We start from the raw sequence: 18,901 nt of genomic DNA on the forward strand, positions 1-18,901 counted from the left end.
CTTGGAGCAAGCCATACCCGGTTCACCTTCCCCTTCCTCTTTTAGGTCATGGTAGAAAAAGAGAGGAAGAGAGAAAGCATCTTCTCCAACTGTAAGAGGTCTCAATTCCCTCTTTGGGGTACCAGGGCCATTTTTCTAGGGTGTCTGTATGGATTTCCTATGCATTGGTGATTATTCCAACCTACGCTGCTAAGGAGGACTCTGCTCCCCAGTAGCATCCCTGGACCTTGGGAGCTGTTTATGAGATGTGATGTTCTGGGTCCCTTTGTATCATCCTTGAAACTCCTTCATAGAGAAATTCAGGTCCCACTTTGACAGTTCTCTTACCAAGAGATATGGTTCTCCATTCTCTTTCCCTGCTGTGGTGAAACAAAAGCAGATTAACAGGCCCACAGTTTACCTAAAGTGCCAATAAAGATAAAGCACCATCTTTTTTACTTCCAACTGTAAGTGGATCCCCAGGCCTTTCTCACTGCAAGAAAAGATAAAATACCCCATTGCTCTCTACACAAGAGGTCTTAACAGCAAAAAATGTAATCTCACCAGACAAAGTGTATCCCAGTCAGAAAGGTAGCTTGCCCGCTCTTGGAACTGTCTTTATATTGAGCCTAAAATGGAAACAGCAAAGGCATTGGAGGAATGAAGAGGCAGGTCAATTTTCTGAAGTTGAATTTTATAAAAAATAAATTATATGACTAAATGCCTTCTGCCAATTTTAATAACTCTGGATTTAGAATACTGATGCTAAGAAATACTTATTCCTTACTCAGAAATTCTAGGACAACAGAAAAAATCTCATATGACATTCTATATAATAGTTTCTATGAGGAGACTGATAGATGAATATATATACATATATATATATTATATGAACATATATGTATGTGTAGTGTTTCCACTAATTCCATAAACACTGCACTATATTCTAGTATTCTGCACTTCATTGGTGTAGGAAAAAGTGGTTGGTGAGACCATAGTATGTAGACAATGAAACCCAATAAACAGAAGTGATATACTTACATACATAAATACATGTATGTATATATATACACACACATATATACATATATACATTCACAAATATGCATTTGAATTTGTGTATCAAATATACATTAGAGAATATATAAGATACATTTATAAGATGCACAGTCATCTCTTCTATTTTACAAAAATTGCAGGTAATTTAATAGGGTTCTCATAGTATGTATCAATTTCTGTTCCTGAAATCCTCTCACTGTATAACAGCATGTTCCTAGGCTTATACATTGTGGTGATACTATTCCCATTCTCACTTAATGTCATTCACTTTGTATTACTTTCTTCTCATTAATTTAGTCAACATTTAGCAAATATCAAAATGTCTTGACTTTCATAGTTTCCCGCTTCACAGACTAAAGAAAAGTAATGTCCACCTTTAAGCTATCTTTTTGCATATCATTTTACAAAGTGTGGGAGCATCTCTCTACCATTCTTAGCTTTGAGGCTTTAGCTGGAATTTGAAGACAATGGCTATGTCTCATTTAACAGTCTATTATATTTGGAAAAAAGAACTTACAGTTCAAGAGCAAAGAATCATATTCTATGTGTTTCTTTTGATCTTAAATATCAGATGTCTATAAGTCCTTTGGAATTTAACTTTCCTTAGAGTATGAAGGGAAAAAGAAGACAGAGACTTAGTGTTAAAGATTCTTGTCTCTGTTGTATGTTAGTAATCAATACTTAATTACACACACTGGAAAAGAGGTAGATTTACTGTTTTAACCTTTGAACCTTTGGGATGAGTATGAGTCTCCAGAAAAGTAAACAAACATATCTGGAAAAAAAGTATCTAAGTCCCTTCCCCAGAAACCAGCACCATGCACAGGCCTGCAGGGGGGACAAGCAGACCCAAGTCTTTCCCCATGACTTAGCACCATTCACGGACTGTGGGGGGAGAGAACAAAGACTCACCAAGAAGCAACCCCCCACACCACAACCAGTGCTATATGCGGGCTGCCACCAGTGGGGGAACTCCCAGACCCCAGCCCCTTCAGTGCACAGGCTGGCACACAACAACAACAAATCCCCAAACTCCCCCTAAGCCACTGGCTGATCTAGCAAAACACAGGCTCTGGTGACAGCTATTGAAGTGAAATGCAATTTGATACTTGTGGTGTTTCAGTGTTTCACTGTCCTTGCAGTTCTAGGGCCAGTGGTCTGATCATCTGTTCAGAGGATAATGGTACACAGTATGGTATCTGGGGGGTGGGGGGAATCTCCTGAGGGTGGTAGCCATTGTTGACTCCTTACTGTTTTGTTTTGCAATCCTGTATCACTTCATTTTTTTGTTGAGTTTTGTTCTGTTTTGTTTGATTTTGTTATATCTGATAGAAAGAGCAGCAATTTCAAAGATAGCAAGAAATATTATGGTAGCCATTTTGGATTTACTATTGAAGTCTTTTATTGTACTCATTGTTTTGTTTTTATTGGTTCTATTCTGTTTTGATTTTTGCTATGTCTGAAGGTATCTGCAGCTATTTTGAAGACAACAAAGAGGCATTATAGTAACCATTGTTGATTTTGTATTGTTTTGAAATCCTGTTGTCACTTACACTGGTTTGTTTTGATTGGTTTTAATCTGTTTTATTTTCCTTGGTTTTATCTCCTTTAAAATAAAATTTTTAAAAACTCAAAGAATAGCAAAGTTTGTAAAGATGACAGTCAAGTGCATTTGTTTCTTTCCTAGTTAGAAATATGGCTGGGCCATGCAGGAATGGAGTGAGCAGGGGAGAGACCCCCATTATTCAATTAGCAAGTATTCACTAAGCCCTTGTTTTATGTCAGATTTAGTGTTATTCTTGTGCCCTACTAAACATACAAAAATGTGAATATTGACTAGGTTTGCATCCCGAAGCAATGTTTCACTTTTCCAGATGGCAAAATTTGCCATTATTTCAAGAATGTAGCTTTCCTACCTTTCCTGACAATGAAAGAAAATTGGGATTCAAGCCACATTGTCCAGTAATGAATATGTTTGCTCAATTAGCATTCCTTGCCTGGATGTACAGCTTATAAAGATTTTGAGTAAAACTTTAATCCAGCTGTGCAGTCAGAAGGAAGTTTGGGTGCTTTCACCTCCTGAGCAGAAGAGTCACCTCCATGGTAACTCGAAATCTTGATTCATTAGTATCTGAATTCATTTTCTATGCTCAGCTACAGCAACAGTCAGGTCAAAAGATTGGCTGGAGACTGTAGAAAAAGATATTTTTCTCCAAGTTACAGATGAAGATTTTTTTCCTCAAAGCTAAAAACTTCGAGAGAAGAGCTTTGGGCTTAGTGGAATCTATGATCGCCAAAATATTACAAACTCTCCTGGACTCTGTTTAGTATTATTTAACATTAGACCATTTGCACAAGGATGCAAGGGAGTGGTAAAGAGCTTGTTGCACATAGGCAAGAAATGAACTTCAGGTGGAAGAAAGACAGAAAATCTTTGCACTGCCAAGTTCCTCTTTCATAAGAGCATTCAATGCCTGGATATAAAGTCCACAAAGTCCATGAACATCTATCTTACTTGCTTCTGTTCCTCCCATTATGATCAGATATAATAAGACAGTAAATGACAATGACAGCAAATGCAAATAAATTTAAAATGTTGAAGCAAAGCATTCATTATTTGTTGTTTTCCCAGTCATAATCACATTCAACAGAGCTCTTCAGCCAAAGACCCCTGAAGACAATTTCTTTGAAGTTTTGATTGAGTGGGTATTAATTCAACTTAAATACTGCAATTAATTTACTAAGAAATCTTGGAGGGGATGAAATCAAGCAGCAGTGTCACACTGGGCATGAAAATAAGCTCAATGAGCCGGGCGTGGTGTCTCACGCCTGTAATCCCAGCACTGGGGAGGCTGAGGTGGGAGGCTCATTGCAAGTTCCAGACCAGCCTGGGCTACAAAGTGAGCTCAAGGCCAGCCTGAACTGCATTAGCGGAGACCTCGTCTCAAAAAGACAAAAAGGAAATGCTCAATGAAAAATAAGTATTAACTGATATTTATTAATCTATAAGAATTATACATAAATATGTGCATGAGTTTAATGATTGTGAATCATTACAAATAATAGTTTGATTTTAATAATTATCAAAAATGTACAAGAGGATTTCTATTCTTGAGAAACATAGTATTTATTCCAAGAAATGTCATATTTAACTTGCAGCTACTTCTAGGATGACTCCAATTGGCAGCTTCAGGAACAGATATTTGGGCTTGGATAATTCTGACAAAAACTCCATTTTTAGACCATGGTCATTTACAACATGTGCTATTGCATTCCACTGTTTTAATTCTCCTGAAATAGATACCACCTTTCCAGCTGATCTTTGTCCTTATACTGCAACGCACTGCACTGAATTCTAGTTCTAGGATTCAGGTAGGTGAGGACTGCAAACGTTGTTGCCTCAAATTCACAATGCTGGAGTTAGGAACAAGACCTAGTTTCCTCATGTCTGGATATGAAATTAATCTTTACTTGAGCACAAGGGATGTTTATATAATCCTCATTAATCCTTGTTAGTACAAGTTGGCTGTTCTGACTTCAACAACCAGTGCATCATTACAAAAACTATTTCTTTAATCTCTAAAGAAAACATCTGTTAGTTGGTTCTGAATACCCTGCAATACTTTCATTCTCTTGAATGGTTTTACACTATCTTTTTATGTTTGATACTATAGTATATGAAGGTATACTCAGATATTTCAAGGAAAGAGACACTATGGAAGCTACTGTTATGTTGGATTGTCCTGTGGTGAAACACTATGTTGCTTAAATTGTTCTGTTCTGACCTATGTTGTTATGTTCTCTTTTATCTTAATCTTTTTTTAAATAAAAAAATTGACTGTTAAAGAAATACATGAAAAAATGCTCATCATCATTGGTCATTAGAGAAATGCAAATTAAAACCACACTGAGATTCCATCTCACTCCTGAAAGAATGGCCAGGATCAAGAAAACCAACAACAAATGCTGGAGAGGCTGTCAGGAAAAAAGAACTCTCCTACACTGTTGGTGGGAGTGTAGACTGGTACCACCTTTGTGGAGGTCAGTCTGGAGATTTCTCAAAAAGCTGGGATTAGAAGTCTCATTTGTTCCAGCTATTCCACTTCTAGGCATATTCCCAGAAGAACTGAAAGCACAGTGATATATGTGCACCTATGTTTATAGCAGCACAATTTGTAATCGCCAGATCTTGGAAACAACCCAAGTGTCATTCAACTGAGGAATGGATAAAAAAGTTGTGGTATTTCTATACAATGGAGTATTACTCAGCTATAAAGAAGGATCACATTGAGATATTTATCAATAAATGGGCGCAGCTTGAGACCATACTCATAAGTGAAATAAATCAATCTCGCATGTGTGAATACCGAATAGTTTCCCTAATGTAAGTAATGATTCAAATATATAAAAGTATGTGGTAATCATGATTCCCCATTATGTGGCCTTGAAGCCTTATAAAGTTTTCATTTATTAATTGGAAAGGCTTTATTCTGGGCTTCTTGATATGGAAATATTTGAAGCTATAGTATATGAAGTTATATTCAAATATTTCAAGGAAAAAGACAGACACTATGGTAACTACTATTAAATCGGGTTATTTGGTGGTGAAGCACTAGGTTGCTGAAACAGTCATGCTTTGACCTGTTTTGTTATGTTGTTATGTTCTCTTTTATCTCAATCTCTCCCTTATTCATTAAAAAATTAGTTATTTTTATGTTTTTTTAATTAAGGGGAAAAATTTAAAAATTAGGAGGATATATTATAGTAACTTTTTTTGATTTCCTATTAACTTGTTTTGAAGTCCTGTAATACTCCCACTATCTTGTTTTGACTGATTAGACTCTGTTCCATTCTGTATGATAGTATCACTTTTGGGGGTACAAGCAACTACTTTGAAGGCAATAAGATTCACTAAGATGCCCATTCTGGTTTGACTATTATCTCCTTTGGAAGTCTTGTAATGCTTACAATGTTTAAGTTTTATTGGTCTTATTCTCTACTGTTTTGTTCAACTTTATAATACCTAATGGGATAGACAATTCTTTTTAAGGAAACAAGAGACATTATGGTGACCATTGTTGATAACCTTGTACTCTGTTTTTACAACATGTTCTATGTCTATCCTTGGTTTTTACTGACAGCTTTGTTTTGCCATATTTGACTTTATTCTCTTCCAAAAAAAAGTAATAAGAACTAATGAGTAATAAAACTCAAAATGTGTAAATTTTGTTGTAAAAAAGAGAGGGAAAAATAGTGCTCTAAAAGATAAAACTGCAAGTGTGTTTAGGGGTGTTAAATAGCTAACCATATTAATGTTTTTGGTTGGATCATTGAACACAACTGTTTGCAGTCTCTCTGTTTGAATGTTCACTTTGTATGCTTTGATACTGTGACTTGAGCAACTATCTCTAAGACGATAATGTGTAATGTATTAACTGGTGATTTCTTACTTTTTTTTTTTTTTTTGTAGCTCTGTATTACACTGCCTTGCACTGCTTTGTTTTGTTTTGTTTTTTCTCTTTTTCCTTTTAAATAAAGTTTTAAAAAAATATCAAATCAGATGCATTTCTTTAATCAAAGAAATAAGGTTTCATCAATGTATACTGTCCAAATGACAAAGTATTTCAGGAATCTAAGTAGTTAGCCTACGACAGGTATATACATGAGAATGCAATTTACTTTTTATCATCTTTGCTTGGGTCATGAATTGAAATCACAGGTGGAGTATAGAGTTCCAGGGATGTGGCAAAGGAGAAAAATGTGAGCTAGCTTCTGAGAATATTCACACCCAGGGAAATATGCCAAATGAGGCTTAAAATGAAGTTTTTTAGTCCACATTTCATAAGTTTCCCTACTTCTCTTTCTGCCATTGGAAGAAACAGGTCACACATAAGCTATCTGATTTAGAACAGGTTCCTTAGAGTAGGTGATCCACTCAGGTGGGCAACTCAAAACCAACATGATTTAGACTAGAAACTAGACACTTAGTTTTGTTGATACTGACTAGCAGTTAACCTTAGGCAAATTATAACTACTCAGTGCTTTAGTTTTGTCTTGTTTTGGGGGCTAGGTACTGAGGATCGAACTCAGGACCGCGTGCTTGCCAGGCAGGTGCTACGCCACTGAGCTAAATCCCCAGCTCAGCTTTGTCATTATTAGATGAAGATATTACATGACCTGCCTACCCAATCCTTTCAGCTACTATGATTTTTTTCCTCCTCTTCATAATCAAGCTTGTAAAAATTTTGAATAGTTATGATCTTGACTTCTTTACTCATCAATCCAAAATTGACCTTCCACTGAAATGCTCTCTGCCTAAGACCACAGCTGACAAAGCTAACAAATCTCAAATACTTTTCAACATTTTATTTAGTCTTAGACAATTTTGGCTATGTGAACATCGCTATTCTAATATTTTCACAATGATTAACTTTCATAATATCCTTCTCTCTCTCCTTTCTAATTTTGCCCTGGGCCTTTATTATTTATTTTTTCACTGTCAGCATCCAGGCATGAATCTAAGAATTTTCTGTGAGTTGAAGCTCAGATCTACATGAGTGCTGGTTTTCTGGAGTCCATTCTGCAATAGGAAATATCTGCCTGCGTATCCTAGAGCCCTAAATTCTTAAAAATCTAACACTAATTTCATTTGGTTCATACTTCTTGACCACATTCAAAACTATTTCTTCTCTTGTGTTCTCTTCATCCACCCGAAGTCTAGGATTTATCCACAACCTGTTTTCAAAATTTTATTTCTAAAATATCTCTCTCCAACTGTTCCTACTACCTTTGTCCAAATACTTTCATCTTTTGAATAGGCTACATTTTAAATTCCTATAAATCAGTCTCTTTTCTCCTAAGTCAGGTCATTCTGGGGCATACTCCAAATAGTGCCAAGGTGGTTTCTCTAACCAACAAATCCAACCACTGTCTAACCTACCTTTAATCCCGCTAACCCTAACTTCTGAATGTCCATGTCCTTTTACCTCCTGGCTCTCTTCCACCTCGTCACTTTCAGCTCTAGCATCTCCTTTATTCTCACCTATTACAGCCATTTAAAGTCCTTTTCATCTTTGTGCAACAACTTGATGAGTCTGCAGTCAATTGCCTCATTCTGGAATGTTTTTCATCTACTTACATAAATCTTATTCATGCTTCAAAATTCAGTTCCTAAGTCTCCTTCCCAATTAAATAGTTCACAACTTATTCTGGCTCACATCTTCCTAAGGTAGTTTAATTTCTACATCACCTCTTGCAGACCTCTAGTAAAACATACATCAGCTCATATTATAGTTATCTTGATATGTGAGCTTTCTGAGGTCTAGAATTATGTCTAACCTGTAACTGAAATATAATACCTATTTGAGCAAGGACTCAATAATTCCTAGATCTGATCCTTACCATTTGATTCAAATTCTTTAGTGTCTACCTGTTTCACTGACTTTTCTACCTACTGTCTCCTACCTAGATTCTGTCTTTCCTACCTAGATTCTTTCTTTCTGCCTAACCTTCTTTCATCACTACTTTAATTGGATAGTCTGCTCAGGTTTACTATAGCTTGGCCTTAAGTGGAAATCTATCAATTCCTCTGTTCAAATCCATAGTGTGAGAGGGAGTAATGTCACTTGGTCCCAGATCTAGAAGGTCCCTAGCAGGACAGCACAGACCCAACACTTGAGGACCCACCTGTACTATGTGAGAGAAGAAAGAGAGGGAGATACTGGGAAAATGATTATCATCTCGCATCCTAATAGCAACATTTTAGAAAATAACTGTGAATTAAGAGAACAAGTATTCTGCTAACAAGCATGAATGCACTGCTAAATGAAAAAAAAAAAAAAAACATTTACTGAATTGAAATAGCTACAAGGAAAGAATAACAAAGTATGAGTTAACTGGGAAAATGAATAAAATGGCTCTCATCTCGCATTCCTGTGTTGTCTGATGCAATGCAATGAGAGGACAAGTTATCTGCAGTCAGATCAAACTTTAATCTGTTATTTAGCTTTGCTAGATTGAAGGCAAGTATCTAATTAAAATGCCAGACTTTTTATTGTCTGTTCTTAGCTTTGAAAGACAATGAATGTTGTATGGAATTAATGTAAACTATTTTGTTCAACGTGAGAGTCAAAAGGCCAAATATTTAGATAGCTACAGGGGCTGTGGGAAAATAAATTATAAGAGCACACTCATTGCATGCTTCCAGACAACTCAAGGTTCAATAGTCTTATACCAAACATGCTGAAATAACATATTATATTTAAAACCCTGGCACTGTTTCATTATTACAAAAACAAATATGTGAGGTTCTGTAGACTTGTCCCTTAAAAATATAAAACTAAGTATAAAGTTTGCTGTTAACTTAAAGGGAACTTATTAAAAGAACTCATTATAGTAATTACAACTAGATTACAGTCCTTTGGATTATAGCTTTGAAGGTTGCTAGAAAATGAGTACTTACTAACATCCTATATCTGAGGAAAAATCATTTTCACTTCCCAGTGACAAAATTCTGAGATAATACAAATCCCTTTGGATTGTTTTAACTGTGGAAAAGACAAAGTATTCATTACCTACTCCATGGGGTGACGGTGCCCCCATGGAACTGATCAACATGCTAGTCTTAGTGTGATTCGAATTGCTTGTTCTCTCAAAGTCTCAGTTCCCCCATTTCTAGCATAAGTGAGGTAATAGTAATAGGGGAGTTCAACATATCTACCTAGCTGAGTCGTTGTGAAAATTGAGTAACATAATGCATGAAAAATGTTCAGCATAGGACATGGCACAGAAGTGCCCACTAATTGTTAAAAATCAGAATGATTCTGTCCTGCTTTACATTAGGGTCAGTCTCAAGTCTAGCCTTCACTAAAGCATCACTGCACTTTCTGGACTTCTGCTGGTACTTGAGTATTTATGTACCTAGAGCATAGATATTTAAATCAGTTGTGCTAAAATCTTCCTTTACCATACAGTTAGGATAACAAGCATAACAATAAGGATTATAAATGTCTAGGTCTCATTATCTGGGGAAAGGAACCACCTGAGAGGAGTATTTTCCCTTTCGAATACTCCTAGTCATCCAGACTAGCATACTTACGTTCTCTCTCTCTCTTCATCTTTCCTTCCCTTCTTTTCTCATCTTCAAATAAATCATCTTTTATTTATTTAAAAAAAAAAAAACCTGAAGCGAGAAAAAAAACTTTGTCTTTCTAGAGGTTTAGAGTCAATTTATTTTGGAATACTAAATTTCAGTTAGTTTTATTCATATTTTGTTTTCATTGGGTTTTTACTTTTGACCATTTCTTTCACACAGGTAGCTGATTTCCTGTGTTAGCTTGATGCAGATATAGGTAACTCATTTAAAAATTAAGAGATCAGTTTCAGCTACTAGAGGACTAAGCTTACAAGTTCTACCTTCTTCTCCTCTTAAAAAGCTAAATCATCTGAATGAAATTATATATCAAGTAGAAGATTTTATCACAGAAGTTCTTAATTTATAATTCTTTTTAGCTATAAAATGTAGAAAGATAGATCATTATCAAATGGAAAGGGGGTAACACATGCAGAAGTTGAGGAAAGGAATTCAGAATGTTACTACCAACTCTATATAATGCACTGTTTTACCATCACCTCCATTCCACATTTTAAAAATTAATTTTTGGCTGCATTTTAGCAATATATAATGATAACTTTCATCAGATGGAATTTGTACCTGCATATATCTTGATTCTTTTTTTTTCACATTCCCCTTCCCTCCCTTTAACTCCACTGCTGCTCCTTACTTACAAACAGTGTTTGCATCTTTTTCCTTCTAGTCTCTTTTTCCCTTTTCCCTGCCTGTCTTTCTCCCTCTCCTTGTTCCCCTTCCCTGTTAAACATTTTCTATTTCACAATATCTATAATACCTTTAGGTACTTACTTACACTTTTAGTTTCTCACACAAGAGAGACTATGTGATATTTGAACACGTGTGTCTGAATTACTTCGTTTAAAAATATGGTCCCATACTGCATTCCTTGTTATCGAACTGAGAGACACTGTTAACATAACTGACTTGCTTTTTCCCTACTGTCTTTCCCCTGTCACTCCACTTGATTTGCGTCTGTCTCTCTAGTAAAACACTGACAGACACAACGGTCTTCTGGATTTCTGCAGGATTCACTGTGACTTCACCTTTTTCACTCTTGTCTGGATTTGAGTCTTTGCTTTTTTTAAAAAAATGTAAAGTTGGCTAAGGGTTTGTTAATTGTATTTAATCTTTCAAAGAACAAACTCTGACTCATTGATTCCTTGTATTGTTTTTTTAGTCTTCATTGAATTAATTTCTGCTCTAACTTTATAATTTTCTTCCTCATCTGAGCTTTGGACTTGACTTGATCTCCTTTTTCTAGAAACTTGAGATTCAACATTAAGCGATTTGAGCTTATTCTGGTTTTCTGATGTGGGAATTTAGTCCTATGAATATCCCTCACAAAATTGCATTTATTGGGCCCCATAAGTGCTAGTAGGTATTTCTGGCATTATCATTTAATTGTAAAAACTAATTTGTTCTGCACTTTTACTTTATTAGAATCAAGTTCTCAAGATAAGTATAAATGGTCTTCTGGATTTCTGCAGGATCCACAGTGATTTCACCCTCTTCATTTCTATGTGCATGGATTTGAGTCTCTTCTTTCCTTTTTTGATAATGTTGGGGTAAGGATTTATCAGATTTAATGTTTCACACAAACCAAGCCTTATAACAAGACATATTATTGTAGTAATTGTTGATTCTTACTATCTTGAAGTCCTGTGTTGTTTGCATTGTTTTGTTTTGATTGGTTTTACTCTGTTCTGCTTGATTTTGTTATAGTCTCATGGTATGAGCAGCTATTTTGAAGCTAACAAGCACTGTGGTAGTCATTACTGATTTCCTACTCCCTTATTTTGAAGTCTTTTATCACCTTCACTGTTTTGTTTTGATTGCCTCCATTCTGTTTTATTAGGTTTTAGAATCTTTAAAATAAACCTTAGATTCACTGATTCTTTGTATTATCTCCATTCAATTAAATTCTTGCTTTTTAAAATTACTTTTTTACATTATGCTCTTACCTTGAAGTAGTTGCTTAGGGTACAAGATATGAACATAAACATTTCTTCAATCAATATTAGCACAAACCTTCCTTGTTAATGAACTAAGAGACACTACTATATAATTGACTTGCATTGTTTACGTTTTTCCCTACTGTACTTTCCCCTTTTACTCATCCTAGTTCCTTTTACCTTTTGAACAATTACTTTCCTTTTCACAAAATATATTGTATATTTTAGACCTTACTTTTTCAATCTCTTACATAAGGGAGACAATATAATGTTTACACATGTGAGTCTGATTTATTTCACTTATGAGTATGATCTCAAGTTGCATCCATTTACCTGTAAAAGTCTTAATTTTATCCTTTTATATAACTAAGTAGTACTCTCTCACATATAAAATATGTCTTTTTAGATGCAGACACAACTACAGATACATTTGGCCACCTTATCTTTGACAAAGGGGCAAAACATGTTCACTGGAAGAAAGATAGCCTTTTTAATGAGTGGTGTTGGAAAAATTAGCTCTCTACATGCCAAAGGCAAAAACAAGACTCATGTCTATCACCATGTACTAAACTAAAGTCAAAATAGATCAAGAATCTAAATAGTAAAACAGAAACACTAAATGTACTGGAGGAGAAAGTACATAGAAATCTTGAAGACATAGGTGTAGGTAAAGAATTCATGGGAAAAAAAAAAAAAAAAAAAAAGCCCAGACTGCACAGGAAATACTTCAAAGAATCAACACATGAAGTCTCACCTTATTAAAAAGCTTTTTCACAGCAAAAGAAATCACCAACAAAGTGAAAAAGACAACCCATAGAGTGGAAAAAATTTAGCCAATTGTCCCTCAGACATTCCATTAATTTATGCTCCAATCTTTTATAATTTCCTCCCTCATATGAGCACTGGGCTTAGCCTGTGCTTTTTTTTTTTTTTTTTTTTTTAGAAGCTTGAGGTCAACATTAAGTTGTTCATTTAAATTTACTCACCTTTCCTGATGTAAGCATTCACTGCTATAAATTTTCCTTGTAGGACTTTTTCACTGTGTCCCATAAGTTCTTGTATGTCTTACTGGCATTATCACTTAATTGTAAAAACTGTCAAATTTGTTAATTTCATGTGTGACCCACTGCTTGTTCAGCAGGGCGTTATCTAACTTTCATGTGTGTATGAAGTTCTTGTGGTTTCTTTTCCCACTGATTTCCAATTTCACTGCATGTGATCTGCTAAAATGCATGACATAATTTCAATTATTTTTCATTTACTTAAGCATATTCTATAAGCTAATGTATGATTTATTTTGGAGAATGTCCCATGTGCAGCTAGAAGAATGCATATTCTGACTTTGTGGGATGAAACACTCTATAGACATCTACTAAATCTATTTGTTAAAACTTTGCTTCAGTTTTAATATTTTATTGTTGTTTTTTGTCTAGTTGATCTAGTTTTTGACACTGGTACATTGAGATTCCCCAATACAATTGTATTAGTGCTTGATTTTCCTTCTGTTAATATTTGTTTTATATAGTTGGATGCATTGGTATTTGTTACATTTATGATTGTTATCATTCCTCTTGGATTGTCTCCTTCACAGTGACCTCTTTGTTTCTCTTTGTTTCTTTTAATCTATTTGAAATATACTTTGTCTGCAAATAGAATAGCTGCCCCTGATTCTTCTGGGTACCTGTAACAGGAAGTACTATTTTCCATTCTGTGACTCTCAAGTTTATGAATTTCTTTTAGAATTAAATGCATTTCATATATGCAGCATACTGTTGGATCTTATTTCATCTGTTCTTTCGATTGGTGAATTGAGATTATTTAGATTGATGGTTATAACTGCTATGTATTGATTTATGCTTGTCATGTTATTTTACTGTTGTTTGCTTCCTTTTTTTCCTCCTTTAATCATTTGCTTTGGCTGTTATATTCATTCTGTTGGAGTTCATGTAGTTGTAGTCCATGTTACCTCTTTCTAGATTGTCCTTCAGAACAGTTGAGTGCTGGTTTCATGCTTATGAATTTCCTAATAAGGAGGAAACTTGTCTTGTATCTTAATTCTCCATCAATTTTGAAAGATAGTTTTGTGGGTCTACCCATCTGGGTTGCACATTTTTTTCTTTTAGGGTTTGAAATACTTTACTCCAAGCTTACTTTGACTTGAAGATTTGTGTTGAGAAATTAGCTGTAATTTGATGGGCTTTGCTTCATAGGTGATTGGTTTCTTTTATTTGAGTTTTTAATACTTTTTTCTTGTAATGAACATATGGACTCTTGGGCTGAAGATTTAGCTCAGCGGCATAAGCACCTGCCTTGCAAGCAGGCAGTTGAGTTCGATCGCCGGTACCGGAAAAAAAAGAAAAAGACAAAAGAAAAAAAAAAAAAAAAAAGAATATATGGACTCTTGACTACTACACACCTTGCTGTAGATTTTTTAGAGTATGGCTAACGGAGTTCTATATGCCTCAAGTATCTGTATGTCAAATTCGTTTTCCCTGTCAGGGAAGTTTTCTTCCATGATGTATGTGGACAGTTTTTTAATAACAGACCCTTCCTGGATCCAGGGAACTCACTTCTGTCTGTCTCTTCCTTGCATTGCTATATTCCAGTGTCTGGACAGCAAATCTCACAGCGGTTCTTTCTCTTATGCTTACCACTCCACCATCTTCCTGGAAGTCTGTTTTTTTCTCTAAAGTATTTACACATTGGATTACTCACATATGAAATACCATGTGATATTTAACCTCTATGTCTGATATAGTTCACTTAATACTGTGGTCTGAAGGCTTATTCATTTTAATTATCATCAATAAAAATTATTAACTCACAAGCTTCAATCATGTTTTTATACACAGAGGAAAGAATTCTATTAACTATATCAGACAACATACACAAATTAGTTGGATAAGAAAGTTTGGGGTACTTTACTCAATTTATAATACAAAAATGTCTTTAGTACTCAGCTCAGATTTTATTATCAACTATATACAACTTAATGTGCCCAAAGCACATATCATACCATAATACGCCCATTATTTTCAGCATTGTTGGTAAAATAAAAAAGACATCTACAATTTTTATTGCCTCTGCAAATGTGGCAATTGATCATACAAATAAAATTATCCTTTTCATACTCATCTCGTAGAGCTGAGAGGCCATTTAGTGAAAGCGTTCAGGGCACAATCAATTGTTCCATAAACCGCCTGCTTGCTAGGCCAATCCAGCAAGACTCTCTCCCTTTTTTTTTCTGTACCAAGGATCAAACTCACAACCTCGCAGTTGCCAGGCAGGTGCTTTTGCTGCTGAGCTATGTCCCCAGACTTCTGTTTTATCTTTAATGTTATATTATTCTTAGCAGGTGTCAAGAGAACTGCCAGCTATGACCTTTGCTGCCTCTTCCTAGCAGGGTTTGCCAGTTTTCTCTAACAATTTGCATACACTGCTCTGTCCTAATAATATTCCAAACTTGCCATTTTTCTCTGGATAGCCCACAGATCTCCCCCAGCCTGTGTACATATGTTCTGGATTGCAATCCTACTGTTTATTACTAAATAAATTTTCCTTACTGGAGATTCCTGTTTTTGTTTGACTTTAAAAAAAAAAAAAACTTTTATTTTAAAGAGAATAAACCAGCAAAATAAAGCCAATCAAAACAAAACAGCATAAGTGATACAGGGTTTCAAAACAAGGTAATAGGAAATCAACAATGGCTACCATACGCCTCTTATTGTCTTCAAAATAGCTTCGCTTCCCATACTATCAGACATTGGAAAACCAAACAAAACAGAGTAGAACCAATAAACACAAAAACAATGAATGCAACACAGGACTTCAAAACAAGATAAGGGTAAATCCAAAATAGCTACCATAATATATCTTGTTATCTTTGAAACAGCTGCCCAAGCAATCAGATATCACAAAACCAAACAAAAGAAAACAAAACAGGATAAAAACAAACCAAACAAACTGATGGAAACAATACAGGACTTTAAAACAAAATAACAGGAAATTAACAATGGCTTCCACCTTCAGAGATTCCCCCATATATATTACACTGTGTACCGCTGTCCTCTAAACAGATATCAGATTACCAGCTTTAGGCCTGCAAAGTCAGTGAAATGCTAAACATTACAAGCATTAAGTTGTATTTTACCTCAATAGCTATTATTACACCTTGTTTCTCAAGATCAGCTGATGGCTCACTGAGCGGAGGAAGGGGAACTTGGCTCTTCTTGTCTCCCAGCCCACACATCAGGAGGGGCTGGTGTCTGGTTGTCCTCCCTGCAGCCCATGCATGGCACTGGCTCACAGGAAGTGGCTGACTTCTTGTTCTCCTCCCTGTGGCCTGCGTATTTTTCTTTGACTTTGATACATTGCTAAAAAACTGAAAAATTTAAATATATCAGAATATTCAACTCATTCTACTAGTATGAAATTTTGTTCATATGACACAAGTCCAATATCAAATACAAATGAAACTTTCTTCAGTGTAACAGATATAAGCAGGTTCTAAATCTAAAATCTCATTTACATTCTGATGGAATCTTGCTTTTTTATGTATTTGTTGCTTGAAATTTCCTTCATAACAGTGACTACACCTTAATTATTATTTCACTCTCTAAAGTGCCTTTCAGTGTAATAAAAAAATCAACGGTTTTCATGCGATGAGTAAATTTTGTTAAGCTTAAAGTCAAGCTATTGAAACAATGAGAACACAAATACTATATAACAGAAGTTTTAAAACATCTCAATTTTTCTTTTATGTTTAAACAAACAGAATTATCTTCAGTATTACATACACCACTGCAAATTGCTACCTATTTATATAAGGCAAAAAACAAACAAAAATCAATCACATTTTAAACACTGTCCTAGGGAAATGTCCTATATTTGAATGTTGAATTCTTGCAGGCATCCTTTGCTTCATTCAATTTCTTTACAATTCTGTATTACAATTACTATGATTGTTTTCTAGGTGGGAAAACCAAGCTCAGCAGAGCAATTTCTAGCCCACTAAATTGACAGATTAACATGCTGTCTCCTTCTCAATATTCATTTCTGTGCATTACAGGTACCTCTGTTTGTTTGGTGAAAAATATATATCCTCTCTTTTCTTAATGTTTATACAGAAGGACATGATAATTACTAAATAACATGATGTACAAGAAGATATAAAATAATATATGATTATTCTAATAGTGATAACACTATTAATGTTTTGATGCCTTTCCTTTGAACTCTTCTGATTATAAATATAAAAAGACAGAAATTAGTATGATACAGTATTCTATATAACTGTGCATAAGAATTTTTAAAAATCAGATTTCATGATGAGAATTTTCCCAAATTACAAGACTTTCAAAAGTAACTTGTGAAATCATGAATGTTAGCTAATCAATTTAAACAGATCCTTAGTGTTTCACTATTTTTAACATGTTTTCAATGCTGAATATTAAATGTTTTTGTATATGAAATATTACTACACCTGATTTCAGATTTTTCAGGGATGTCGGCTTGTAAATTTCTTTCCTTGAGTCATTATTGGTCCAATTAGATTTTCCATTTCCTTATTCAGTTTTGGAAGGCTATTTCAAGGAATTTATCCATTTCACCTAGGTCATCCAATTTGTTGCATAAATGTTCACAGTTACCACTTTCAATTGTTTGTATGTCTGTGATACCAGTTGTAATACCTCATTGCATTTGTGATTTTGTCTTGGGTAATCTAGATAAAAGTTTGTCAATTTTATCTTTTTATAAAACCTACTGAATATTTTTATCATTTTTTCTAATCTTCTTTCAGCTCTGATCTTTATTTCTTCCCTCCTAGTAACATGCAAAGTTTAGTTTGTTATTCTTCTAGTTCCTTGAGGCATAACAGGTTGTTTATTTTAAATCTTTCCTTTGAATGTAGATTTTGTTATAAATTTTCCTTTTAGAACTGCTTAGGCTGCTATCAACAAGTCCTGCTTATCTTGTGTTTCCATTTTCATGTCTCAAGAGTGAATATTATGCATATATCATATAGAATATATAATATCAAATTTATATTATATAATATTCTATATAAATATAGAATATAATTCTATACATTATATAATATAGAATTTATGTTATATATAATTATTCTATATGTATAGAATATATAAATTGTATATATAGAATTGTATATATAGAATGTATATATAAAAATTATATAGAGAGAATTTATATGTATTCTCTCTATATATTTTATATATATATATATATATATATATATATATTATATAATTTTCCCAGGATGAAGAATTGAACCTAGGGGTTTCTGCATGCCTGACAAGCACTCAACTGCTAAGCTATATCTCCATCCATTTAATAGATATTTCAGCTTCCCTTTTAATTTTACTTTTGACTTGCTGTTTCATTCCCACAAATTCCTAATCTTCCTGAAGTTGTTATTGTTGATTTCTAGTTCCCATTAGTGTGTTTGGCAAAGATACCATGATTTCAGTCTTCTTAAACTTGTGTAGTCTTCTTTTATGGCTTCTCTAAAAAGAGATCTATCCTGAAGAATGTTTTGTGTAGCTTGAGAAACACGTACGTTCTTCTGCTTTGGATGGAATGTTCTGAATGTATCTGTTAGGGCCATTTGTTCTAAAGTGCATTCAGTTTCAAATTTTCCTGATTTTCTGTCCACATGATCTCTTATTGAAAGCAGAATTGAAATTCCTATTACCATACTATAGTCTACCTATCCTTTCTTTTAGTATTTACTTTATTAAAGCACTTCCGATCTCTTCTTGAT

At 34.4% G+C, this 18,901-nt stretch overlaps 1 protein-coding gene across 12 annotated transcripts in view; it reads right to left on the reverse strand.

The window, feature by feature from the left end:
* Window positions 1-18,901, reverse strand: part of Cwf19l2 (CWF19 like cell cycle control factor 2) — a 190,460-nt gene that overhangs the window by 75,942 nt on the left and 95,617 nt on the right. For 3 of the 12 annotated variants that reach the window (XR_010049756.1, XR_010049755.1, XR_010049757.1), the window contains exon 19: window positions 544-608. The exons of 7 other annotated variants lie outside the window; for them this stretch is intronic. Coding sequence is in view for 2 of the 5 variants with exons in the window: in XM_063256133.1 (XP_063112203.1) it covers window positions 598-608 (11 nt within the window). In the remaining 3 variants the exon portion in view is untranslated. Of the gene's footprint in view, window positions 1-542; window positions 609-15,017; window positions 16,502-18,901 lie in introns of those variants that run through there. 2 more of the 12 variants (XM_063256133.1, XM_063256134.1) reach the window with 2 other exon arrangements.

This window comes from Cavia porcellus, unplaced genomic scaffold, assembly GCF_034190915.1.
Source record: "Cavia porcellus strain 051 isolate PalLab524CR breed Dunkin Hartley unplaced genomic scaffold, mCavPor4.1 scaffold_9, whole genome shotgun sequence".
Taxonomy (NCBI): Eukaryota; Metazoa; Chordata; class Mammalia; order Rodentia; family Caviidae; genus Cavia; species Cavia porcellus.